Raw genomic sequence first — 27,320 nt, 5'->3', positions numbered from 1 at the left:
ATAATGTCTGGAGTCTCTGACCATCTCCTGTAGTAGGTCTGCAGTCTATGACCCTCTCTTGTAATATGTCTGCAGTTTCTGACCCTCTCTTGTATCATGTCTGCAGTCTCTGACCCTCTCTTGTATCATGTCTTGAGTCTTTGACCATCTCCTGTACTATGTCTGCAGTCTCTGGCCATCTCCTGTACTAGGGTCTGCAGTCCCTGGCCATCTCTTGTAACATGTCTGCAGTCTCTGACCCTCTCTTGTATAATGTCTGCAGTCTCTGACCCTCTCTTGTATCATGTCTGGGGTCTCTGACCCTCGTATCATATCTGGAGTCTCTGACCATCTCCTGTACTAGGTCTGCAGTCTCTGACCTTCTCTTATATCATGTCTACAGTCTCTGACCATCTCTTGTATCATGTCTGCAGTCTCTGACCATCTCCTGTAGTATGTCTGCATTCTCTGACCCATTCTTGTAGTATGTCTGCATTCTCTTAACATCTCCTGTATTATGACTGCATTCTCTGACCCTCTCTTGTAGTATGTCTGGAGTCGCTGACCATCTCCTGTAGTATGTCTGCATTCTCTGGTCATCTCCTGTAGTATGTCTGCAGTCTCTAACCATCTCCTCTAGTATGTCTGCAGTCTCTAACCATCTCCTCTAGTATTTTTTGGGGAGCCTGGAGCTCCTCTTTAACTTAATGTCTGCTGTGTTTGGACTTTGCTACATGTAGTGAGTGTTGTCTTTTATTAAGAACAGATAAAATAAAAAAAATGTAGTTCTTCTGACTGCTTGAGTTTTTTTTATGCAAACCATGGGCAGTAATCGTGATGCATCGCGGAATCAAATTGAATCGAACTTGTGACATGATAATCATATTCGAATCAAATCGGGAGGCCAGTGAAGATGCACACCTCTAATGTTTTGTGCGTTACAAAAAAACACAACAAAAACACACCTCCCTATTGAAATAAATGGAAACTGTATTTAAAATGCGGCAAAAATGCATCAGAAGCGCACCTGTGGTCGGGTTTTTGAGTTACATTTATTTTTTCACGGGTGCAAAACACAGCGGAAACATGTCAAAAACGCTTTAAAAACATGACAATAACGCATATGTATTTTTACCGTGTTTTTTACAATGGAACAGTGTGAAAGTAGCTTAAGACTCACTCCTAATCCACTGATCCCTTTTTCAGTTAAAGAAAAGCAGGAACTGCACTTGGTCCCACATTCAATACTACACTGGGATAAAAGGTAGGCTTTCCAAAAATGGCAGCCTGCAGGTGAACAGGTAAGGTTATGCTTATTTTTGATAGGAGTACCTATCTGATCTCAACAAGATTATGTTGTTTTGGATAAACTTCAGATATTAGTTCTACAATATAATTGATATATATCATATATAATTATCTAATGTATACTGTGGTTTCCTATTATGACTTTTTGGAACAATGGCAACAAGTACCAGCAAATCTACACTTTGAGGCTAAGTTTACATGTGTGGCCAGATTACTGCACCCTCTAAATCCTTCAGATTGCTTTTCAGAGGCAGGCAGTGAGGAGACAATAATACATTCACTTTAGGTCAGGGGAATAAATGTTGCTGCAGGCGCAAAGCAAAGCTTTGTGACCATGGAATGTGAATCCTCCTGTCCCCTGCCAAAAAAGATGAGACTCAACCACAAGTCTAAATGAACACTAAGAGTTCAGATCAACTTTAATGGAAAGGAACAGCTTGGATAACAGGGCATGCAGATATATACAGTATATCTCATGCAGAGAAAAAGTGAGTTTTCTCTTAGACAGTTATCACCACAAGTGTCTTCTTTTAAACAATTTCCCTCTATTTGTTCTGGCTATAATGTAAAATGTTTTATTTCACATTCGTTTCTGTCCATGTGACAATAGTCATTAGGACAAATAATGGGGGAGGGGGATGGGGGGAATCCCTGACCATCTCCTGTATCATGTCTTGAGTTTCTGACCATCTCCTGTACTAGGTCTGCAGTCTTTGGCCATCTCCTTTACTAGGTCTGCAGTGTCTAGCCATCTCTTGTAACATGTCTGCAATCTCTGACCCTCTCTTATATCATGTCTGCAGCCTCTGACCCTCTCTTGTATCATGTCTGCAGTCTCTGACCCTCTCTTGTATCATGTCTGCAGTTTCTGACCATCTCCTGTAATAGGTCTGCAGTCCCTGACCATCTCCTGTACTAGGTCTGCAGTCTTTGGCCATCTCCTTTACTAGGTCTGCAGTGTCTAGCCATCTCTTGTAACATGTCTGCATTCTCTGACCCTCTCTTGTAGTAGGTCTGCAATCTCTGACCCTCTCTTGCATCATGTCTGCAGTCTCTGACCCTCTCTTGTATCATGTCTGCAGTTTATGACCATCTCCTGTAATAGGTCTGCAGTCCCTGACCATCTCCTGTATCATGTCTGCAGTCTCTGACATCTCCTGTATCATGTCTGCAGTCTCTGACATCTCCTGTATCATGTCTGCAGTCTCTGACATCTCCTGTATCATGTCTGGAGTCTCTGACCACCTCCTGTATCATGTCTGGAGTCTCTGACCATCTCCTGTAGTAGGTCTGCAGTCTCTGACCCTCTCCTGTATCATGGCTTGAGTCTCTGACCATCTCCTGTACTAGGTCTGCAGTCTCTGGCCATCTGTTGTAACATGTCTGCATTCTCTGGCCATCTCTTGTATCATGTCTGCATTCTCTGACCCTCTCTTGTAGTATGTCTGCAGTCTCTGACCCTCTCTTGTATCATGTCTGCAGTCTCTGACCATCTCCTGTAGTAGGTCTGCAGTCTCTGACCATCTCCTGTATCATGTCTGGAGTCTCTGACCATCTCCTGTAGTAGGTCTGCAGTCTCTGACCCTCTCTTGTATTATGTCTGCAGTCACTGACCCTCTCTTGTATCATGTCTGCAGTCTCTTACCCTCTCCTGTAATATGTCTGCATTCTCTGACCCTCTCTTGTAGTATGTCTGCAGTCTCTGACCCTCTCTTGTATCATGTCTGCAGTCTCTGACCATCTCCTGTAGTAGGTCTGCAGTCTCTGACCATCTCCTGTATCATGTCTGGAGTCTCTGACCATCTCCTGTAGTAGGTCTGCAGTCTCTGACCCTCACTTGTATTATGTCTGCAGTCGCTGACCCTCTCTTGTATCATGTCTGCAGTCTCTGACCCTTTTTAATTTTACATAAAGTAAGGAATGCCACCTAAAGTCTTTACCTCCTGTCCCTTGGACACAGCAGGAAGTGAGAGGAAATCTCTCCAAAGTGACAGTTTGTCACCACATTTAACCACTTGCCGACCGCCGCACGACTATCTACGTCGGCGGTAGGCCCCTCACAGGCAAACTAACGTAGGGCTACGTTGCTTGCTTGTGAGGGTCTAGGGAGCGAGCGCGCGCCCCCGGAGGCGCGCTCCCGCTCCCGCGTGGTCACGGACCCCCCCGCGCGTGTGACCAGCGGACCCGATGTCCGCCGGCCACTCGGCGATCGGCGGGGGAGAGGGAGAATGTCAGGCAGCTTGTGTAAACAAACTGCCTGTCATTCTCCTCGCTGCAAAGACACTGATAAAACGGATCTGGTATGTAGATCCGTTGATCAGTGTCCTTACAGCTAGAGCCACAGCCAATCACAGTAGAAACCACACCCCTAGGGACACACACAGCCCCTCCCTTCCAAATAAAGTTAACCCCTTCACTACCAGTGTATTTTTACAGTAACAGTGCATATGTATAGCACTGATTACTGTAAAAATGTCACTGGTAACCCCAAAAGTGTCAAAAATATCAGTCAAGGGTCCGATCTGTCCGCCGCAATGTCGCAGTACCGCAAAAAAAATCGCAGATCGCCGCCATTACGCGTTAAAAAAAAAAACAACAAAAATGACAAAAATCTTTCCCTTTGTTAGTAAACGCGATAACTTTTGCGCAAACCAATCAAAATACGCTTTTTGCGATTTTTTTTTACCAAACATAGGTAGCATAAAACAAATTGGCCGAAAATTTTTAAAAATTTTGATTTTTACATTTTTTTTGGGGGGGAATTTCATATAAAAAAAATGTGAAAAATATTGCTATTTTTGCAAAATTGACGCTCTTTTTTTGTTTATAGCGCGTGATCAAAAAATCGCACAGGTGATCAAATACCACCAAAAGAAAGCTCTGTTTGTGGGAAAAAAAGGACGTCAAATTCGTTTAGGTACAGCGTCGCACGACCGCGCAATTGTGCGTTAAATTCACGCAGTGCCGAATCGCAAAATACCCCCTGGTCGGAATGGGGGTAAAATCTTCCGGGGCTTAAGTGGTTAAACAATGTCCCTCTATTTGCTCTGGCTATAATGTAAAATGTTGTATTTCACATCAGTTTCTGTCCATGTGACAATAGTGATCAGGACAAATAAAAAGGGGGGAGGGGGGACTTTCCAGCAGGGGCATAAACAGCAATAAAAACTTGATTGAGGTTGTTATATTTCCTTCTCTATACAAAGCTATAAAAAAAGTTTGGCTCTAGATACACTTAGGTATTTGTTTTTATTACTTTTATTATTACTTTTACTATTTATTTTATTACATTTAAAAGTATGGGAGGAGAATAAGGCAAGTAACTGATAATCAGCATTGTGTATTTCTAACACCATTCACTTCACGGCCATTGCAAGTACACATAGCTTTTTACAGGGAATACATTTAAAGTGATATTTAAGGCAGAATTTTTTAACCACTTGCCTACTGGGCACTTAAACCCCCCTGCTGCCCAGGTCAGTTTTCAGCTTTCAGCGCTGTCTGGCAGATGGCACTGGTGGGCACTGGTAGGTGGCACTGGTGGGCACTGGTAGGTGGTACTGGTGGGCACTGGTAGGAGGTACTGGTGGGTGACACTGGTGGGCTCTTGTGGGCACTGGTAGGTGGCACTGGGGGCACAAATAATTCCTCTCCTCTTTGGGAGAGATGTCCCGCTGACAGCAGCCGGCGACCCTTGTTTTTTTCTCCTCACACTGACAGTGTGAGGAGAAAAAAACAGCTGATCGCCGGCTGCTGTTTACTTTACATGATCAGCTGCCATTGGCTGACAGCTGATCACGTGGTAAGGGGGCGGGATCGCTCCCCAGGGAGGACGTCAATGTAGGCCCTCCCGGCAATTCAGGTCCGCGCTGTAGCCGTCATTGTTAAGTAGTTAAAATACCCATGTCCTACTTACCTGCTCTGTGCAATGGTTTTGCACAGAGCAGCCTGGATCTTCCTCTTCTCGGGTCCCCCGTCGGTGCTCCTGGCCCCTCTCTTCCGCCAAGTGTCCCAATTGTAAAGAGCTTGCTATGGGGGCAACAGGCTTGCTCCCGAGCATCAGCCATGCCTCCCCTCTCTCTTCATTGGCTCACTGGCTGTGAGATGAGATGAGAGAGATGAATTGAGTTTTCAGGGATCGCCTAAAGGAAGCCAGAGTAGGCAATAGCAGACAGACTGAGGTAGAGAGTTCAAGAGAATGGGAGAGGCTCTGGAGAAGTCCTGGAGACAAGCATGGAAGGAGAAGTCAAGGGATCTTGAGAGCAGGAGGTCTTGAGAGAAGCAGAGAGGACAATTTGGGTGAAATCTGGAGACAAGAATGTAGCTTGGGGCACAGTTGTGAATGGCTTTGTAAGTTGTTAGTATTTTCAATGTAACTCGCTGGGCAATCGGAAGCCAGTGGAGGGATTGGCAGAGAGGGGAGGCAGACACTGAGCGGTTGGTAAAGTAGATGAGTCTGGCAGCAGCATTCATGATAGACTGAAGAGCGAATAGCCTATAGAGATCTAGGCCTATGAGAAGGGAGTTGCAATAGTCAAGGCAAGAGATAACAAGGGAGTAAATGAGTAGCTTGGTGGTTTCATTGTTAAAAAGGGGCGAATTTTAGAGAGGTTACAGAGGTGAAGTCCACAAGCTTTTGACAGCAATTGGATTTGAGGCCAAAAGGGCAGGTCAGAGTCTACGATTACACTTAGTACCTGATGTGAGGGCAGGGACTGATAGTTGCATTATTGATCTTGATGGAAAAGTCATGGAGGAGGGCACGGGCGGGGGGGGGGGGGGGGGGACAGGGAATATTATCAGCTCAGTTTTAGAGACATTTAGTTTAAGGAAGTGGTGCGACATCCATGCTGAAATGTCAGTTATTAAGTTAGTAATGCGTGAGAAGACTGAAGCGGTGATGTGAGGAGTAGAGAGATAGATTTGGGTATCATCAGCATAGAGATGGTACTGGAAGCCATTGGAGGTTATCAAGTGACCAAAAGAGGTGGTGTAGATAGAGAAGAGAAGGAGTCCAAGAACAGAGCCTTGGGGAACCCCTACATAAAGAGGAAGTGGAGAGGAGGAGACAAAGTTATAGGTAACACTTAAGGAGCGCTGTGATAAATAGAAGGAGAACCAGGATAGAGCAGAATCTTAGAGGCCAAGGGAGTGGAGTTTATTTAGAAAGAGTGGGTGGTCAACAGTAGCAAAGGCCTCAGAGAGGTCTAGTAGTAAGAATATGGAGTAGTGGCCATTGGTTTTAGCAGTTAGTAAATCGTTAGTGAGTTTTAGTAGGGCAGATTCTGTGGGATGCTGCAAGTGAAAGCCAGACTGTAAGGGGTCAAGAAGGTTGTTTTCTGTGAGGCACTGTAGAAGCTAAAATGATTAAAGTTTAGGCGGTCTAAAGGTTTAGAGGTGAATGGGAGGAAGGAGATGGGTCTTAAGTTGTTCAGGCTGGTGGGGTCCAGTGAGGGCTTTTTAAGTATGGGAGTGATCTGTGCATGTTTTAGAGGGGGAGGGAAGGTGTGAGTAGATAGAGAGACACTAAAGATGTGAGTGAGAGAGCAAAGTATAGAATAAGAGGGTGACCGTAGTAGTTTGAGGGAACAGGCTTGGTTAGGTGAGCATCTGAGAAAAGTTTTATACCCTCTTCAGTAGTAGCCCATTCAAAAGAGAAAAATGTTCACTGTGCTGTTATAGATAAGGACTGTGCAGATATAGATAAGTGAGGAAGATATCTGTACAGTGGAGGTGTCCTCACAAACTGCTTTAAAGCGGAGTTCCGGCCTATTTTGAAACTTTAGTGATTCCTGGAGAGCTTGCTATGTTGATCAACACTTGGGCATTTTCAATTTTTTTCGTGGGTCCCTTACCTTATTTTGAGGGCATTTTTGATTGTACTTCCTCTTTCTCCCCGCTCTGTGGCCGCGGTCATCGACATCACTTCCGCCTTTGCATTGCATCCTGGGAGCTGTTTGTCATCACTCCCAGGAGGCTGGAATCTGGAAGAACTCCCAGAACACTAACTGGAATCAGGAAGAAGGACACAGCAGATTACACTGCGGCTTCAGATGCCCACATCCAAGATGGCCTCGCCCAGACAGCGTTTTTTAAAGTAAGATTTTGACTAAAATCCAATACTGTGCACCTTGTAAGTATGAGAATAGCGGTTCTGTAAAGGGCGATGGATTAGTATTATAGGGATATTTTTGGTTATAAAAGGTATTTGAGGCCAGAACTCCGCTTTAATCTTGTTTTTAAGGTGACTGGTAATCTCTTGAGCAACGAGTGAGTTAGTGGGTAGAGGGAGTGGCAGACAAAGCAGAGAGTTAATGGTAGAGAACAGCCGACGAGGATTGGGTGACAAGTGTAGCTGAGTGTCTGTGAAACCAGTTAGAGTGGAAGAAAAAGGGATTGAGGGGATATACAGTATGTTCCTCCATGGATTCTTAGATTTGCAATTTATGGTAATGCCAGCAAAGATTTAATTATAAAGATAGACAGTTACAGTGACTTTACTCTGTGTTATTAAAGCCTAAGCCCTTTCGAGGCTGGTTTTACTTGGAGTCTAATAGAGATCTGGGAGGGACAGACTCCCAGTTCAGTGGACCGCATTTTGATGTTTTCTGCCTAGGTCTTGATGAAGGCAGCTGGTCCTAGCTCTGAGACAGTGTCTCGGGGGATGAGGCGACTAGGAGCATTGCCGGTTGTAGCTGAACTAGGCTGCAATTATTAGCTTTGTAAAGGACACAATTATCCTTAACTAAGGACTCTGTCAGACCACGGACACAGTAGGCTAGAGAAGGGCAGACGTTTACTTTCTTATGAGTTATGGCAAAAGGCCTTTACCTTTTGTTTGTGACTATCGTTTGGCTAAAACCTGACGTTTTTTTTAAAGAAACCACCCCTGCCTTGAGCCTGATTCCCTACACACAGTATTAATAAGAGTGGGTTTATTTGGCAGCGTAGAGGCAGGAATTGTATTTTGGGAGGGCACATTTATATAGAGTGAAGTCCTGGAAGGATTTGGTTCTATGCCACAGTCGTTCAAAAGCCATTTTGAGATTTTGTCTTGGAGGAGGTCAGTAGCAGAATAGAGAAAAGTGGCGAAGGTTTCTGTGAGTAATCATTTGCTGCTTGGAGGGATAGGTGGCTGAAGAGAAGGATACCTTGAAACTGATGAAGTTGTGATCCGAGAGACAAAAGGGGGTGTTGGGGAGATTGCCAGGGGTGCAGAGTCAGGAGAATATAAGGTCAAGGGTATTACCATCGAAGCGGGTGGAAGTGTGTGTCCATTGTATTATGTCAAAAGATGAGGTTAAGTTGAGAAGTTGAGCTGTAGCCAAGCTGTTAATTTTAACAGGGATGTTAAATTCATCAGAAATAGTGGGTATTTCAGAGGAGAGAAAGTAGGATAGCCAGGCTGAGAAGTTATTCAAAAAGCGTGATCCTGGCGGGATCCTGGTTCAGGAGGCCAATAAGTCACTGCAATCCTCCGTGAAATTGGAGAAAACAGACAAATACAGTTCAGGGATTGGGGTGGTGTAGAAAGGACTTGGAAAGGTCCTCAGTGGGCATAACTATTATGAGTATTAACAAATTATATTAACCACTTGCCGACCGCCGCATGACTATATACGGCGGCGGTCAGCCCCTCCTGGGCAAAGTGACGTATGGGTACGTCACTCGCACACGAGCCTGTAGGGGGTGAGCGCGCTCCTGCCCCCGCTCGTTCACTAACATCCACGCGTGCGTGACCGGCGGCTCCGATGTTCGCCGGTCACTTGCGATCTCGCTCAGGAGAGGGAGAAAGGCAGACGGCTGATGTAAACACAGCCATCTGTCATTCTCCCTTAGATCATGACAGAGGCTATGCGATCCTGCTATGTAGGATCATATGTCTCTGTTATGATCTAACAAGCCACGCCCCTTGACAGTTAGAATCATGCCCCTAGGGACACATTTAACCCCTTGATCACCAATAAAGTATCCCTGCCAGTGTCATTTTACAATAACAGTGCATATTTATAGCACTGATTACTGTAGTAATGTCACTGGTACCCCCAAAAGTGTCAAAAATGTCAGTCAGGGGTCCGATCTGTCCCCCACAATGTCGCAGTCCCTCAAAAAAAATCACAGATCGCCGCCATTACTAGTTAAAAAAAAAAACTATAAAAATGACATAAATCTTTCCCGTAGTTTGTTAACGCAATAACATTTGCGCAAACCAATCAAAATACGCTTATTGCAATTTGTTTTACCAAAATTATGTAGCAGAAAACAAATTGGCCTAAAATATTAAAAAAATTTGATTTTACATTTTTTTTTGAGAATTTCATATAAAAAAAATTGAAAAATATTATTTTTTCAAAATTGTCGCTCTTTTTTTGTTTAAAAGTAAAAATTGTACAGGTGCTCAAATACCACCAAAAGAAAGCTTTGTTGGTGGGAAAAAAAAGGACATCAATTTCATTTGGGTACAGCGCCGCACGACCGCGCAATTGTCCGTTAAAAAGCACACACTGCCGAATCGCAAAATAGGGCCTGGTCTTTGAGCACCCAAATCCTCCGGGGTTTAAGTGGTTAATTGTTGCACAGTTAGCCTACTCAGCATTTTTTTTTATTTGAATTCAGCATCTAAATTGTAAAATGTTGTAATTTGCCTGCAAAGGACCCAACTAAGTTCACTATCACTTGCTTACCACTGATACCCATGTCTTATCTTGGCTGCGACTAGGTAAATACATGGCAGTGCATTGCCTGCTAATTCAGGTAGTATTTAGCAACAGACATTGCAACAACAGGCATAGCAAAGATGCATCTAGAAATCACTTCACTGAAGCCAGGCCAGTCCAAGATGGGGGTATTGGTTACTGTAAGCACAACACTTTGCATTGTGCATTTGGCTCCTCCCTTTTTTTTAATTAAATAAGTCTAATAAAGAACAAACATCGGTGTGGGTGAGCCAAAGGTATACAAGAGTGTGTTCATTTTGAAGATATTTTTCTTCAACAGCTTATCTTTTTATGGTTTACAGCCCCTAGAACCCTAGAAATAGCCATTTAGCTGCAATTATCAGTTGGACAGTTAAAATACATATATGTTACATGTTTTATCTGCCAAAGGATTTTGAGTATATTTCTGTCCATCCAGGCCCCTTTCACATGGCCAGTTTGTTGCGGCTTCTGGATTCCTGCGGCAAGAATCTGCGATATGCTGCTGCAGGAATGACCGGGTTATGCGATTAGCATTGCCTGCTTATCCCATTTAAACTAAAGGCGGGCTGAAAGCGGCGGCTGCTGATCGCACGTAGCTGCACACACAGGGATTAGCTGCAGTTCCAGGCTTGGACATCTGCCCCGGAACCGCAGCTAATCCCTCTGTGTGCAGCTACGTGCGATCAGCAGTGGCCGCTTTTAGCCCGCCATTAGTTTGAATGGGCTGATCAGCCAATGCAAATAACATAACCCAGTCATTCTGCAGCAAGAATCCGCAGATTCTTGCCACAGGAATCCGTAAGCCACAACAAACCGGCCGTGTGAAAGGGCCTAAGGCATGGGTGTCCAACCTTTTGGCTTCTCTGGGCCACATTGAGTGTAGAGAAATTTTCTCGGGCCGCATATAAAATATATACTATAGTTAAGGTATATAAGTAATTAAACGCTGCTGCGCCCTTCCCGCCCTGCCGCGACCCCCCCCCCCCGCACTAATTTAACACAACTAGTGGATGATCCCCTCCGAGGCAGCCTCTGCCTACAGTTAGTTGGAAACCTCTGTGGCCGTGCCCCCGACTTGACTTCCTTCCTCCCCAGCAAAAAAAAAAAAAAATTGTCAGGGGGCAGTTGGCCATATTGCCTGTGGTTCTGGGCCGCAGGTTGGACATGCCTGGCCTAAGGCTTCATGTACACTAGCAGCTCCTAAACTTGAGTTTAGGAGCTTTTGGAGTTTTTTTTTGCCAAAGATGCCAAACTAAACTCTATAAAAGCCTATATGTCAATGTACACATAGGTTTTTAGCAAGGTTTAGAAGCTGCTGTGGTTAGAATCAAGTTCAGGATAGGAATGTCTTTAACACCGGACATGGGAAAATGCAAAACGTGGCTAGATTGTTGCCGAATAAAATACATAAAGCCTTACACAGACCTGATAGGTGGCACAGCCAGGTTGGTGACTTGACTTTTTTTTACTGCAATTAAGCAAAACAACTTCCCCTCTCCACCCCCAAACTGTGATTGGGCATTTGACAGTAGCAGCACACTGGTGATCTCCTCTCTCTGTTCAGTCTATTTCTAAACCCTTCCACTACCAAATGAACTCCTACTGTACCAGGAATTATAAGAGCCCAATAGTATGTAAAAGTACACATTCCTTTTTCTTCATTTAAAGAGAACTTCAAAAAAATGGTGGGCTGAAATGGTGGGTGGTATGACAAAATCTTTAGCACCGAAAATGTTCTCGGGTATATACGCATGAAAATTTACCAAACTCTGTTTACATTGGCGTTTTTCATTAAAAAAAAAAAAAAAAAGTCTGTAGGAACTTGGTACATTTCTGAGTCCAATAAATAACTAAACATTTGAGCTCACAAATGAGAAAGTAGTCCATGGGGCTGTATAAAGGTGACTGGAGGTTTAATTAAAATAGAAGCACAGATACAGCAGATAACAGCTGATGCCACGATGCATTTTGCACCAAAAGGTACTTAATCATAAGGCTAGGTTAAGCTCCTTTTGTAATATATGGGACTACATTTCCAGTTGTGAGGTTACATTGCAGCCCAGGCAAAGCTAGGGTTCCAGAGAGCTGTTGTGGGTGGATGACACTTGGTTTCCCTAACATCAGTAGTGTTTTTTTTTTTTTCTTGCAATCCAAAAAATTGAGCTTGTAAGCTATTTCTAGGACCTGTTCACACATGTGAACTGGTATGTGACCTATGTGTTATGGATGTATAAGAAATGCAATACTGGAAACAGATCACATAGCATCATTTATAACAGCAAGAACATTGGGGATAGTCAGAAACAAAATGGCAGCCTGCCCACTGAGCACGTTTCACTTCTGGCCTGTGAGAAGCCTCGCTCAGGAGCAACTTCATAGATCAGAAATGCATCATCCATCTTTTTTTGCTTATCCTGTTTGGAAAGTACAAACCCAATTCCAAAAAAGTTGGGACACTGTACAAATTGTGAGTAAAAAAAGGAATGGACTAATTTACAAGTCTCATAAACTTATATTCTATTCACAATATAATGTAGATAACATATCAAATGTTGAAAGTAAGACATTTTTAAATGTAATGCCAAATATTGGCTCATTTTGGATTTCATGAGAGCTAAACGTTCCAAAAAAGTTGGGACAGGTAGCAATAAGAGGCCGGAAAAGTTAAATGTACATATAAGGAACAGCTGGAGGACCAATTTGCAACTTATTAGGTCAATTGGCAACAGGATTGGGTATAAAAAGAGCTCTTCAGAGTGGCAGACTGGCAGTGTCTCTAGAAGTCAAGATGGGCAGAGGATCACCAATTCCTCCAATGCTGCGGTGAAAAATAGTAGAGCAATATCAGAAAGGAGTTTCTCAGAGAAAAATTGTAGTTTGAAGTTATAATCATCAACAGTGCATAATATCATCCAACGATTCAGAGAATCTGGAACAATCTCTGTGCGTAAGAGTCAGGGCCGGAAAACCATACTGGATGCCCGTGATCTTCAGGCTCTTAGACAGCACTGCGTCACATACAGTAATGCTACTGTAATGGAAATCACAACATGGGCTCAGGAATACTTCCAGAAAACATTGTCAGTGAACACAATCCACCGTGCCATTCACCGTTGCCGGCTAAAGCTCTATAGGCCAAAAAAGAGGCCATATCTAAACATGATCCACAAGCACAGGTGTTATATCTGGGCCAAGGTTCATTAAAAATTGACTGTGGCAAAGTGGAAAACTGTTCTGTGGTCAGATGAATCCAAATTTGAAGTTCTTTTTGAAAAACTGGGACGCCATGTTATTCGGACTAAAGAGGACAAGGACAACCCAAGTTGTTATCAGCGCTCAGTTCAGAAGCCTGCATCCCTGATGGTATGGGGTTGAATGAGTGCATGTGGCATGGGCAGCTTACACATCTGGAAAGCCACCATCAATGCTGAAAGGTATATCCAAGTTCTAGAACAACATATGCTCCCATCCAGACGTCGTCTCTTTCAGGGAAGACCTTGCCTTTTTCAACATGACAATGCCAGACCACATACTGCATCAATTACGACATCATGGCTGTGTAGAAGAAGGATCTGGGTACTGAAATGGCCAGCCTGCGGTCCAGATCTTTCACCCATAGAAAACATTTGGCGCATCATAAAGAGGAAGATGTGACAAAGAAGACCTAAGACAGTTGAGCAACTAGAACCCTGTATTAGAAAAGAATGGGACAACATTCCCATTCCTAAACTTGAGCAACTTGTCTCCTCAGTCCCCAGACGTTTGAAGACTGTTATAAAAAGAAGAGGGGATGCCACACAGTAAAATCAACTTATTTTCCCCTTAAAATGATACATTTTCTCAGTTTAAACATTTGATATGTCATCTATGTTGTATTCTGAATAAAATATTGAAATCTGAAACTTCCAGATCTTTGCATTCTGTTTTTTTTTTCCACAATTTGTACAGTGTTCCAACTTTTTTGGAATCGGGTTTGTACTTTGGAGCTTCTATATTGGAGTATTTTTTATTTTTTTTTTAGTATACCAATAATCATTTTTTTTGTGGAGCACCACTGTAAGTTGAAAGGAAGTCATCTTTTGGTTATTGTGTGGTTCATGATCATCACATACTCCAAATACTTCCACCATTTTCCTCATGGGGTATGGTGAACCCTTTACTAATCTCTGGTTGGGATGTATTCACCATGTATTGAATGGAACTCAGCAGAAGCATTAACCAGCTGCTGAACCCTCCTTATATACATACAGGTTAGAGAGACCCTGTCACCAATTTAAAAAATAATTGCTACTAAAAGTACAGAAAAATTGTGAATTTAAGTGCTTATTTGAAGCTTGTTCCTTTCCATAAACATTTTTTCATTGACTTGCAATGTGACTCTGAACTACATAGAAAATATTACTACTTCTGAAAGAATTAAATGCTTTAGCATAGCCCCTTTCCTCCCTGCACATCATAGCCCTCTTCTCTTTTAACCAGGGTGGATAAAAATCGATGATTTTTTTTTAAATCAAAAAAAATCTAATTTTTTAAAAATTTTAATCAGATTTTTTCTTACATTTTTATCAAATTTATTTAAATAAAATGCTTTTGGAATATAAATCTATCTAAAGAAAATGTTCTATTTAAGATACATTAATAATGGGATTTTTGTCTTACTGTAAAATCCTTTTCTCTGATGTTCATTGATGGACATAGCTCCATATCTTCTTTGACCCTTGGGTTATGCTGCTCTTCTTAGGAGTAGGACACTAGGCGGAAAAGAGTTAAAAAAGCTTGACTGCGCCCTTATGGCAGTCCAGGCGGTATACTCCAACTTCCTGCTATAGGATCTCAGTTTTGTAACAAGCAGTGTTAGAAGAATACATAACCCAACTCCACAGAGGGGTGGGTGCTGTTTCCATCAATGAACATCAGAGAAAAGGATTTTACGGTAAGACAAAACCATATTTTCTCTTTCGTTCATTGACGCACACGGCTCCATATCTTCTTTGACCCTTGGGACATCCCAAAGCCGTGTCAGCATGAGGGGTGGGAAAAACACAGCAATAAACAGAATTCCCAAAAAGGGCTAAACATAGCCAACCAGGTAACCAAAGAGCTCAACCAGAAACAACTGGAGCTCCCCTACCAGGAAAAAATACACCCTCAAGAGGCGGAACAGTGGCCTGCAAAACTTCACGGTCAAAAGCAGCATCCGCAGGTGCCAACACATCCACCTTGTAAAATTTTGTGAATGTGTGTACAGAGGACCAGGTGGCCACCTTGCAAACCTGGACCACTGATGCCTGATGATGGAAGGCCTAGGAGGCACTAAGCGCCCTCGTAGAAGGCGCCTTAACAGGGTAAGGAGGAACCTGACCCTCAATGGAATAGGCCTGCACCACCGCCTGCCTAATCCATCTGGAAATGGTCGCAGAAGATGCAGCCTGTCCCTTACGAGAACCATCCGTAAGGACAAATAAGGAATCCGATTTTCGGATCGACTCAGTCGCCACCAAATACATCCTGATAGCTAGAACCACATTCAGGGAATGTAATGCAATTTCTTTAGGGTGTTTAGGCTTAGAACACAATGAAGGCAACACAATGTCTTCATTTAGGTGGAACCTCGAGACGACCTTAGGAAGGAATGACTGACGGGGACATAGTCCCACCTTGTCCCTGTGGACCCACAAGCAAGGTGACCGTCAGGACAATGTAGCCAGCTCTGAGACCCTGTCTGCAGAAGTAAAAGCTACCAAGAAAGCCACCTTCTGTGACAGAGTGAGCAGAGGAAGTTCATGAATATGTTTAAAAGGCGGTTTTTGAAGAACCAACAGTACAAGATTAAGATCCCACGGAGGCACCGGAGACCTTACTGGAAGAGCCAGGTGGCGGACCCCCTGCACGAAAGTGTAAACCAAGGAATTTTGCCAAGGAAAGGATTTTGCCAAGGAAAATTGCCAAGGCTGAAATCTGGCCCTTGATGGTACTCAGGGCCAAACACTGATTGACACCACCTTGTAGAAATTCCAGCAGAAGTGATGTCGAAAAAGAACTCACACCAAGTAATATACGCCTTCCAAACTGTATAATAAATCTTCAGAGAAGCAGATTTCCTAGCTTTTATCAGAGTAGGAATTACCGAATCCGACAACCCTCTGTCCTTTAGTACCTGACTTTCAATAGCCAGGCCGTTAAAGCCAGCGACCGTAAAGCAGGATGGAAGATCAGTCTTTGAAACAAAAGATCTTCTCTGAGAAGAACCCGCCAAGGGGTGTCCACTACCAGTCTTACCAGGCCTGTGTACCAAGCCCGACGAGGCTAGTCTAGGGCCACCAGAATGACTGGAATCCCTTCTGCCTCGATTCTGCGCAGAAGTAGCGGCAGAAGCTGGAGCGAAGGAAAGGCATATATGAGGCGATAATGGCCCCAAGGGCCACTAGAGCATTTGCGGCATCTGCCAGAGGGTCTTGAGACCTTGCCACAAACCTCTGAACATTCCAATTGATGCTGGAGGCTAACAGGTCCTTGATGATTGACATATGCCACCGCTGTGGCGTTGAAATCCTTAGCACCCTTGCAGACAATCTGTCCACTGTGACAGGCATAACCTGATCTGGTGGGATAACAGAAGCCGAATGGCATGCTGCAACTTCAGCAGTTTTGTTTCTGGCAGAAACACCCGGGCTGCAGCTGAATCTAGAGTCAGACCCGGTTTGTTGATCAAAGTTAGGGCTGATTTCTGAAAATTCAATGTCCAGCCGAACTCTTGCAGAGTCCGTACAGTAATGTCCAGATCTTCCTGCAGAACAGACGGAGACTCCGCTCGCAGAAGGAGATCGTCCAGGTACCCCAGTACCACTTTTGTAAACACCCGAGGAGCTGAAGGGAGACCATAGGGTAACGCCACAAATTGATAGTGCTCCTCGCCCACAGCAAAGTGAAAAAAATGCTGATGCTTGACATATATTGGGATATGAAGGTAAGCGTCCCTGATATCGATAGAGGCCAGAAAATCCCCTTGACGAAGGGATGCCACTGCCGTGCAAATGGATTCCATTCCGAATTTCTGAACCTGCACAAAGCGGTTTAGGGCCTTGAGGACGGACCTTGCCCTCCTTCCTTGGAACAGTAAATAGGTTTGAATAAAACCCCTGAAAACGTTCAGAATCTGGAACTGGTACAATGGCTATCTGTGAGAGCAAATCCTGAACCGCCCAGTGAAGGCCCTAAAGCGGATCTGATGACAGGCGCAGGTTGGAAGGAAAGAACCTTGCTGGGGGCGAAGACCAAAACTCAATCTTGTAACCAAACCGGATCACTTGAGATCCTATAGCAGGAAGTGGGAGTATACCCCCTGGGACTGCCCTAGGGGCGTAGTCAAGCTTTTTTAACTCTTTTCCGCCTAGTGTCCTACTCCTAAGAAGAGCAGCATAACCCAAGGGTCAAATATGATATGGAGCTGTGTCCGCCAATGACCGAAAGAGAAAATTCTGTTTATTCAGCATGAAATGGAGCTTAGTTATGTAATATGAGTCTGTATATTCTGCAATCTTTACATTTTTGGTTAACCCATTCAATGAATCCAAACTCTTCAAGCTGAGATAACATGCACTGCATTGATGCATTCACACTAATTCACACGAAATACCAGTCCTTACATTTAAAGAGCACCTGTCATTTCAGATCCATCATGGATGCGCCTGTTAGCGGGCATCCACTCACCTGCTGCTGCCACGTCCCTCACCTTTTTGTATCGCTGTCGCATCACCAGCCATCCTATTAAAGTAAATGGGACTGTCGGGGAGTCAACAGCGGGTCAGAGGAGGAGCCGCTGTGGGACAGAGATGACAGCTGCTCTTTAAAAATTATGATTTAAATCAAGTTGATTTAAATCAAGCCTTTTTACTAGTGATTTACATTGTAAATTAAATTGACTTGATTTAAATTAAATCCACCCTGATTTTGAAAGCGTCTAATGATTCTCTGTGCTGGCCCAGCTCCCCTTCCCCTTCTTTGACCTCCCCTCATACATTTTTATAGGAAGGAGTGAAGGGAAATAATATAGAGTGTCAATCAAGTGACTCTGAGTCCTCTAGGGCTGCAGACATCATATCCAAAATGGCAAAACCCAACAGTAATTCCCAGGGCTTTTGAATGTCTACATAATCCAGGCTTTTTTTAGGTAAAAAACATGCCTAATATTTGTTAAATGCACATACATAATATGATGGGGATAATTTATTACCATGATGATTTCCAGGGCTGCGCACTGGGCCTTTTGAGTTAATGTAGGGTGATGAATTGTGTTTTATACGATAGCTATAAAGTGCTTCAAGTAATTTCCCTACATTATCCTTAGCAGCCTGACTACACATTATTCCTAATTTCTTTGGATCTAATGCAGCTCAGATGGTGGAGATTGGCAGGGATCCTATTCCTTTGTGAATATATTCATATCTAATAGATCCCATGCAGCTTTCCCTATTCCAATTGTGGCCTCATTCAATAGACAATGGCAGTAGTAAAGTGTAAAAACCACCCACAACAACTAATCAGCATGCATTTTGCTGACTTCAAATCAGTCAGCATGGATTGTGATTGGGTGTGTGCTTGTACAGTTTTAATGAATTACACTTTAAGGCTTGGTTCATACCTATGTGTTTTTTGTTGTTTTTTGCAGAAATGCTCTACGGCTCTAAAAAACGGTGTGTTTTTGGTTCATTAGACTTTAATGGAGAAAAAGCATGTAGTGTTTTTTTATGTGTTTTTTGCATTTTTTTAATCTGCCAACAAATTAGCACAAAAAAGCAAAACTAACAAAAAAAATGCGTCAAAAACGCACCGCAAAAAGCGCAGCAGAAACGGATCAAAAGCAACCTCCATAGGTGTGAACCAGGCCTAATGTTTCCTCATACTTTGTTTCCTGTATATGATCAGTATATGCTGACATAGGCCACAAATAATACTGGTATGATGTAGCTTTCTTTATTTAGCAATGATCAGTATCTGTAGCTATATTCAGATTTATTCAGTCTCAGTACTTTACACCATAATTCATGCAGAGGTACAAACTGCAAAAGAAAAAATAAACTTACCAGAGTATGATTATTATGTTGTAATATGGACTTTTAGCACTATTAATTACCATTTAAAATGTTTTGGCAGTTAATCATATTTCAATTTGTGGAAAAAGTTTCCTCTTTATTGATATGAATTTTATTAGCCTGCTGTATAGTAATAATGATGATAAGAGCTGGTTTCTTTTCAGACTAAAATACAAGGTATTCAGTAAACCATAACAACCAATCAGAAACCCTCCTTTAATTGGTTACTGAAAGCGTACTAATCAAAGCTGATTTATGATTGGCTTTCAAGGATAGTTGTTCAACACCACTGCTATTAACAGTCTTACTAAATAAATCGAATCAGGTGCATGCAATAAATATTAAAAAATGTATGTATAACCCATGACATGCTACACTTGCCTCCATTATAAAGTATGGAGCCATTTTTTACCAAGCTAGTATGCATTGGCTGATGCATTTTGTTAATGCATCTGCCATTCAAAAAAACAAATTCCATAATATTGGAAGAAAAAAAAAAAAAAAAGAAAAAAAGCTGTGGTTTGAAGTGACACCCATGAAGGGATGATTTTTACGTACAGGCCATCATTTAGTCTAATATGTCTAACATGTCAAATAGTAATATAAATTGGAATTTACATAAAATTGCTAAGGAATAATGCATTTTATAAAAGATATCAAAACATTTATGCAAAAAAGTTTTAAGTCCTAAGCTTTAGTTCCCAAGCATAATATAAATATAACATTTTTTGAGGCCTACTGAACAGTCTGATGGCCCAAATATATCTATACTTGAGCGCTGTGATATTATATTGTATTGCTGCATTATAATGCTTCGTTTCATTCCTTGCTATCCTTCACAATGAAAGATATCTCATTGTAGAGATTTACTCCTGTCCTCCTATACCTGTATACATCTGGCCTAGCGATCCCCCTGGCTCTCCCCCTCCCCGAACATTACAGTTTTCACTTACCTGTTATCGTGTAAAACAAGCAGCTCACCAGCAGCACACGTAAAATCACATCCATTTTCCACCTCATAGTCACTCCATGCTTCTGTCCAACAAGCTAGATAAGTGAAGCTAGCACTAGGAAGGAAATGAGCCTTCACGCAGGGAAAAAAGTCAGTGACGAGAACTTCCTTCTATTCAATTGTTTTGGGGACTTTGCTAAAGATGGCAGTCTTCAGCATTGATTTAATATCTGTACGTATGTTTGTGTCTGGACCTTCCACAGAGGTCTCACAGCAGAGCAGTCCAGACTGCTAAACAAGCACATTACTATGACCCACCAACCTTGTCCTTCCATACTGCACTTGTACACACACAGGGCTGAAAGTGCCGGAGTTTAGCTAAAAGGGAAATTGTTAACTGCCATTAGATTTTTTTTTTTGCTGATCACTTTACTGTACAGCTGCATCTGATGCTTAGTGGTAAATGGATGAGTGCACTTAAAATGTGTTTTCTGGCTGCTAGCAGTTGTAAATCCGGATACAATGAAACATTCATTCACACAAAAATAAAAGGTACTGCTACTGATTTGTAAAATAATAAATGTGTATTAACGGCAGCATTTAGTGCAGTTCCAGCTGTCAGTTTTTAAAAGTAATGACAATTACCATTTGATTTAATAGGTTGCTGGGGTGGACTGGACCCATTTTCTTTAAAGTGTATGCGTAGCCAACACTTTTTTTTCAGATTTGGTACACTTCCAGTTCCAGAAATACAAGACGTGAAAGCAATATCTGTAAAGTCGGGGGAATTCCTTGCTTAACTTAAGTTTACATCTGTGCGTTTTGTAACGTTTTGGTCATCGCACAATGTGCAACAAGAGAAATCCCATCATTCTCTATGAGGCCCAATCATATCTATGCAATGCGCTTCTGTGCAAAAAGCGTGCAGGGGCTTATTTTGGTGCAACATTGTGGGGGAGATTTACTAAAACTGGAGAGTGAAAAATCTGGTGCAGCTCTGCATAGAAACCAATCAGCTTCCAGGTTTTGTTGTCAAAGCTTAATTGAAGAAGCTGAAGTCAGAGGCTGATTGGCTACCATGCACAGCTACACCAGATTCTGAGTGCTCCAGTTTTAGTAAATTAGTACATTTTTTGCCCTATGGATTTCAATGATAGCGCATGAAAAAAGTATTAAAAAAAGTCCATATAAATTAGTGTGTTTTTGGCCCTATAGATTTCAATGTTAATGCATGAAAAAAGTATAAAAAAAAGTGCATATAAATGGATGAAAAATGCACCACAAATGCATTATATATGCATAAAAATGCACCAAAACACATGAAAAGGCAGGCATTCAAATGTGAACCTAGCCTTAGGCCTCTTTCACATGGGCGTTCCGTATGTCCGTATATCACCCCATCCGTTTGCGGGTGATGATACGGACATAATGCATGTCAATGGGATTGCGGATGTCAGGGGATGACCATCCGCTGACATCCGATTTGCGTTGTTTCAGTTCTGTTCCGTTTTTTGGAACAGAACAGAACCCTATTTTTCTTCCGTTACATAAATGGAAAGGACGCAAAATCGGATGTCAGCGGTGTCATCCGCTGACATCCGCAATCCGATAGACATACATTATGTCCGTATATCATCCGCAAACGGATGGGATGATATGCGGACATACAGACCGGATGACACAAGTGTCATCCGTGTCCGTAAAAAAAAAAAAAATTGCCGAAGCGGATCGCAATACGGTCCGCTCCGTGTGAAAGAGGCCTTAGACATTTGTTACTAAAACTGGTCTCTACATTGGAAGACTCCCCCTAAACTCATGTAACGTTTTATTGACAGCTGAACTATTTTGGATTTCCTATAACACGCTCTGTGTTGGTGACAATGGTCATCACAATAAATAGAGAAGATTAATCTAATTAGCAAGTAGCAATAAAACCAGACAGGGGTTTTTATTACTCTCTATTCAATCAAAAATATTTAAAACAAGTTTTCTACATACATCTACTTTAAATTTTTAGCAACAATCTATATGCTATTTATATGTTACAAGAAGCAAGGCCCCTGTAAGTGCAGTAACTGCACTTAGAGGCGCCTTGCTTCTTTTTCCATTATTCCTAGAGCAGCTTCTTCTCTCAAGCGCTGTCCAGGTGCAGGGACCTACACGCTGGCCGCTAAGATCCACGGAAGCGCCCATACACATCTACTTTTCATCTTATTTATATGTTACATCTGATGTGGGTTAGCACAAAATGTAGGGCCCAGAAAGTAACAGAATTTGTTCAAATAAAGCAAAGTGCACTTGGGTTTAGGTGGAACCCCATCCATTTTTCTAGTTTTAAACAGGACTTATGTCACGATTTTATTGCTGTTTGTTTCTATTGCTGGGAGAATCTATTTCACTTTTTTTTTTTCTATCGGCTGCTGTAACTGGCATGGAAAGTGAAAAGCAATTTCAAATTTTACAATTGCCATTGGAGCAGGAGTTGAGGGGAAATCTCACAACAGGGACACCTGTTTCAGGTAAAACTCAAAGTTGGAATTCCTTCTCACTTAAAGGATATTTTTTTCTCACTTCCTGTTGTGTAAAGAAAAATCTACCCAATAGAAACAGGGATAGCAACAAAAATCTGAAAGAATGTTTAACCTTTTTTACTTCTCTACCCAAAGCCAGAAAATTATCTGGAAGTCTACTTTAAGATCACTTTTGGTAAAAACAAGGAAGAAGGCGCTTGAGCTACAGTTCTCAAAATCAAGGGGCATAGAAAGGGGCACAGATTACAATTTCTAAAATAAAGGGGTCAAGACCTTGCTGTGAGTCGCCTAGGTTTTTACTTGGATTAAACAGTTTTTTTACTTGGATTAAACTTAGAGGCGCATCTCTCTTTTGTATTTCAAGGTCACTTTTTGCACAGATCACTTTGCTTGCAACTCTCTATACAGTAAACCCCCCTCCATTGCGGGGGTTACGTTCCGGACCCAGCCACGAAAAGTGAAAATCCGCGAAATAGAAAACCCCTATTAAAATGCATTGTAGGCATGTTTTTTTTACTGTCACTGTACGTGTAAAAGCATTTTAAGGTCTTTAAACACACTTTTAAAACAATAGAAACTCATCTAAACACATAAAAGATACTGAGAGACATAGCAAGAGCTATGGGAAAACACAAAAATATTTCATTTTTAATTATTTATATAGTAAAATAACATTACAAAAAAAAAAACGCAATATACCGGGACCGCAAAAACAGAACCGCGATGGAGCGGGGGTTTACTGTACACATTAATGAATATGCATGGTAAACAGATCCCAAACTGATCCCCAACTGATCTCAAATGTGAGCCAATTGACCCTGAAGGAGTCTGAAAGATAGCTGAGTTATGCTATCAACTTGTACATGGTTCAAGTTTCAATTGATTCCTGCTGAATCAGCCAAAATTCGAACCATGGACTTTGCTTGCCGAATTTTAATCTCACAGTTGAAGGAGCCAGGCAGAAAATTCACGGTCGAACAGTGGCTGCAGCAAATCAAAAGCAGTGACTGTTTGGGTACTCTGACAGCTATTGGAGCAGAGTCTGTCAGAATACAATAATTGGCAAAGGAGATTCCTCCATCCACGCTGTTTAGTATGGATGGAGGAATCTACTGATTTCTCTAATTTAGCCTTGCTTATGGCGAGCCTTAAACATTTGCTACTCAAAATAACCAAAGGCGAATAGGCCGTTACTAAAGGTGAATAGGCTTTTGACTTTGTAAGAAAAGCTGCAATTTGCAAGGGAATTTGTCTCAGAACATATAGTTTCACTTTGTAAAGAATACCCAATCACATGCAAGGAAAATAAAACAGTACTTTTGCTTGCACATGATTGGATGATCAAAGTTAGCAGAGCATCCCCCCATTAATAAGCTCCGGGGAAACGTCCCTGGCAAAGTGAACAGTTAATTTCCCCTTAGTAAATGAACCCCTATGCCTCAAATTATATTAGTAGGCAGACATAATGCAGGCTGGAATATGAATGTTCAGTAAATTTAACTACATTGTAATACAATGGAAAAAAATGGTTTGGCTGTTTTTGATTTCATGATACCTACAATTAGCATATGTCAAACAGTGACCTTTTTTTTGTATTCTAGCTTTCTTTAACACAATGAAAAAAGGTTAAGATTTTTGGAATATAAATAAAAACACTCCAGGTTTAATGTTACATGGTCAAACATAAAACTATCCATACAAGTTGGCATCAGTTAAATAGATCCTGCTCAATATTGCACTTCAGAAATAATATACATTGATGTAACGATTCATAAATGCACAGAAAATGCAACATTTTTTGATATATACCATTAACATTTATAGAATCATCCATGTTTAATATGTAATATGCAACATCAAGGAATAGAAAACACATGCAATCATTCAAGAAGTAAACAAATTGTACTCACTTTAGTAAAATGTACTAATATATGAAATATAACGTCCAAATATAGGACATATATATCTGATAAATCGCAGGAAATACAAACATGTAGGATCCAGAGGGGATCTATTTTGAAGTACACAGTGAGTTTCCTGACAATTATGTCAGACAGACTCTCCTCAGTTCAACTATTCATGGGATTTTTACTCTCTCAGTAGTGTAATATTAGATGCCTAATTTGCTATACATATCTTTCGATGTGTTGTAAACCTGGAATTACATATCAAGGGGCTGAGTCCTTCAATATAATGTAACATACAACTATTGACTATACTCAGCCAGAGGACAAAAGCAACTGTCAAAGGACAGAGGACAAAAGCAACTGTTTTCTCTCTGATGTCTGCAAAAGGACATTATGTGTGTATATACCTGTTCAGTCCTATCTGACTTTTGGTGATTCTATAAACCAGTTCTCTAGATACCATTAGTGGAAATCATAAAGCGTGTCATAAACACTCTTTCGAATTTCATTACTCCTGCACACGACAAATGTCAGTGTGGAAGAAAGACTCATGCACCTGTCAGGAACAAGAACACGAATCTCTCACGTGGAGGGGCGACACTGAGGCCAAAATGTCCATACTGTGAACACACCATCCTCAGTGCATGTTTGGCCCCTTGCTAGCTAGGGCACTCCAATGACACATCTCCAGCCCCATTCATCTGCTGGTTGGGTGATTCCCCAGTTGACAGCTGAAAGTAAACAAGAGGGGATGCTGGTGGCATAATTGTCCAAAAATGGCAATTGCCTCATTTAGGTAATGACATCATTCGGAATCCCCACTCCTTTGTCTACTTTCAACTGCAGGCCAGGGAATCTCGCCAGCCACCGGTAAAGTCATAAAGCCCTGTACGGGAAGCTGTCATACTCATGAGCACTGGTGTCTCTCTGTATGCCAACTCTAGGATGGTCTTAATAACCACTGGTTTACTTATCTGCAAACTAGTTGTAATTCTTTTAGAATCTGTTGCAGTCAAAGTGATTCTGTAATATGAACTAGTTGAATCTGGTGCACCAGTTGGAAAGCTTTGCAAAACTATCCCAAGGCTTTGCTAAATTTGGTGCAGGACATTTCAAAGGGGCCATACTGTCAAAATATGTTGTAACTCCCCCTTCCCCCCATGCCTGTTACTCTTGAAAGCCTTTTCCATAGAATTTTCTTAGCAATTTTTTTAAGAGGTAGTTGGCCGGGTCTTTCCTCAACCCTCCCCAATTGCTTGGCCTGGGACTGGCATGCAGCGTGTGATAACACATGTGCACAGCCAATTTTTACACACTAATAGGCCCGAAATTAGACAGGTGTACTATACCAGTATGTCTTTGGAGTGTGTGTGGAAACCAGAGTATCTGGAGCATACCCACATAAACACAAGGAGAACATACAAAGTCCATGCAGATAGTGTCCTGGCCAAGATTCAAACCAATGACCCTTGTGCTGCAAGGCATAAGTGCCCACCCCTACGCTACCATGGCCAAAGGACATTAAGACAATGCTATCGGTCAGTAGACAATAGTTTTATTTCTTGCAGTATTAATATATGCTATAAAGATTTTAGGTAAAATAATTCACATGATTTACAAATACACTGTATTTAAAACCGGAGAGGAGGCGCAGCAAATAGTACAACTCACAGTATACAGCAAATGCATGTCCACTGATTAAAGTACATTGTGCTCTGCTTAAATATCCAGTTGGAAATTCACAACTGCTAATAGAACAAGACCACATCTCCATAAAAATAGTCACTGTTAATGAACAGTTTAGAAAAAAAACAAAGAGCAAGTATTATTTCATTAAAAATAAACTAAACATTTTACTGATAACACTAGCAGCAATAACGTTATGTGGGCAAGAAACAAATTCACCACATAATAAGTAATAGCACTTAACAGATTGACAACTGACAGTCCAGTTACAAGACACACAGTTTGCAAATGTTTATTTGTTATACACTGAATAATTGTTAGATACCCACTTTGTCTGAAGTACATACATTCTTGGTGGCATATAATCTTATCTCATCAGAAGTATATCCACCTTTCAGTTACATATGTAAAATCCATTTATATCTTCTACACTGTCCATGGCTTCTTGCAGAAACTGGCAGTACAGCTACATTCAAATGAACATTAGAGTCCAACTAGTTCCGTCAAACATTCCATCAAGTCCATCAAGTCTTCACCACTCCTGTCCACAAATCGTTTCATTGGAGCCTACTGCACTCCTTCAAGAAACTGCTGGTCGGTAATTCAATTCATTACCTTAAAAGATCAATGTTAAACCATCTTCCAGTCCAAAAATTCACTGAACCTTTTCTGCAGAAAGTCGAGTCTCATATAGGCTCAGAGCATGGTGGACAAACTGATATTGTTCACTTGTTTGTACCATTCCTCCTCTGTTTAAAGAAAATAAGTAGATTATTATAGTTAATGAGAAGACATTCATTGGATCTTAACACAAAAAATGTCTTACTAATAAACAACCTGTATACACAACATTGTGAGACTAGCTTCAGACAGATGAGCAGCTGTACACCCGGGTCCAAAGTTGACCGCTCCTTGCCAAATCAATCATTTTTGGTTGATTTTCTGCCCATGTGTACTTAAAGTGATTGGAAAGGTTTGTTTTTTAAAAATAATTATGTTTTTCTTACCTGCTTTGTGCAATGGTGTTGCACAGAGCAGTGCTGATCCTCTTCTTCTGGGGTCCCTTGTCAGGGGCCCCCCCCCCCCCGCCCTGTACCCCCATTGGAAGCCACTTCCTATGGAGGCACTTGTGCGTGCTCGATCCTGAGCCAGGCTGCTTACATCTA

At 41.8% G+C, this 27,320-nt stretch overlaps 2 protein-coding genes across 2 annotated transcripts in view; both read right to left on the bottom strand.

Annotated features, from left to right (window-relative positions):
* The window catches only part of PTPRB (protein tyrosine phosphatase receptor type B), a 213,600-nt gene extending 193,060 nt beyond the window's left edge, over positions 1 to 20,540 (bottom strand). Inside the window, exon 1 of the mRNA XM_082256081.1 lies at positions 20,032 to 20,540. Within this exon, the coding sequence (XP_082112207.1) occupies positions 20,032 to 20,098 (67 nt within the window). The 5' untranslated portion in view covers positions 20,099 to 20,540. The remainder of the gene's footprint in view (positions 1 to 20,031) is intronic.
* Positions 20,541 to 26,001: 5,461 nt separating this feature from the next.
* PTPRR (protein tyrosine phosphatase receptor type R) overlaps positions 26,002 to 27,320 on the bottom strand; it is a 269,586-nt gene continuing 268,267 nt past the window's right edge. Inside the window, exon 14 of the mRNA XM_082256719.1 lies at positions 26,002 to 26,903. Within this exon, the coding sequence (XP_082112845.1) occupies positions 26,810 to 26,903 (94 nt within the window). The 3' untranslated portion in view covers positions 26,002 to 26,809. The remainder of the gene's footprint in view (positions 26,904 to 27,320) is intronic.

The sequence above is a fragment of the Pelophylax lessonae genome, assembly GCF_965119305.1.
Source record: "Pelophylax lessonae genome assembly, chromosome: 4".
In the NCBI taxonomy this organism is placed as follows: Eukaryota; Metazoa; Chordata; class Amphibia; order Anura; family Ranidae; genus Pelophylax; species Pelophylax lessonae.
Note: the sequence above shows the minus strand (reverse complement) of the source record. Positions and strands in the feature narration are given on the sequence as shown.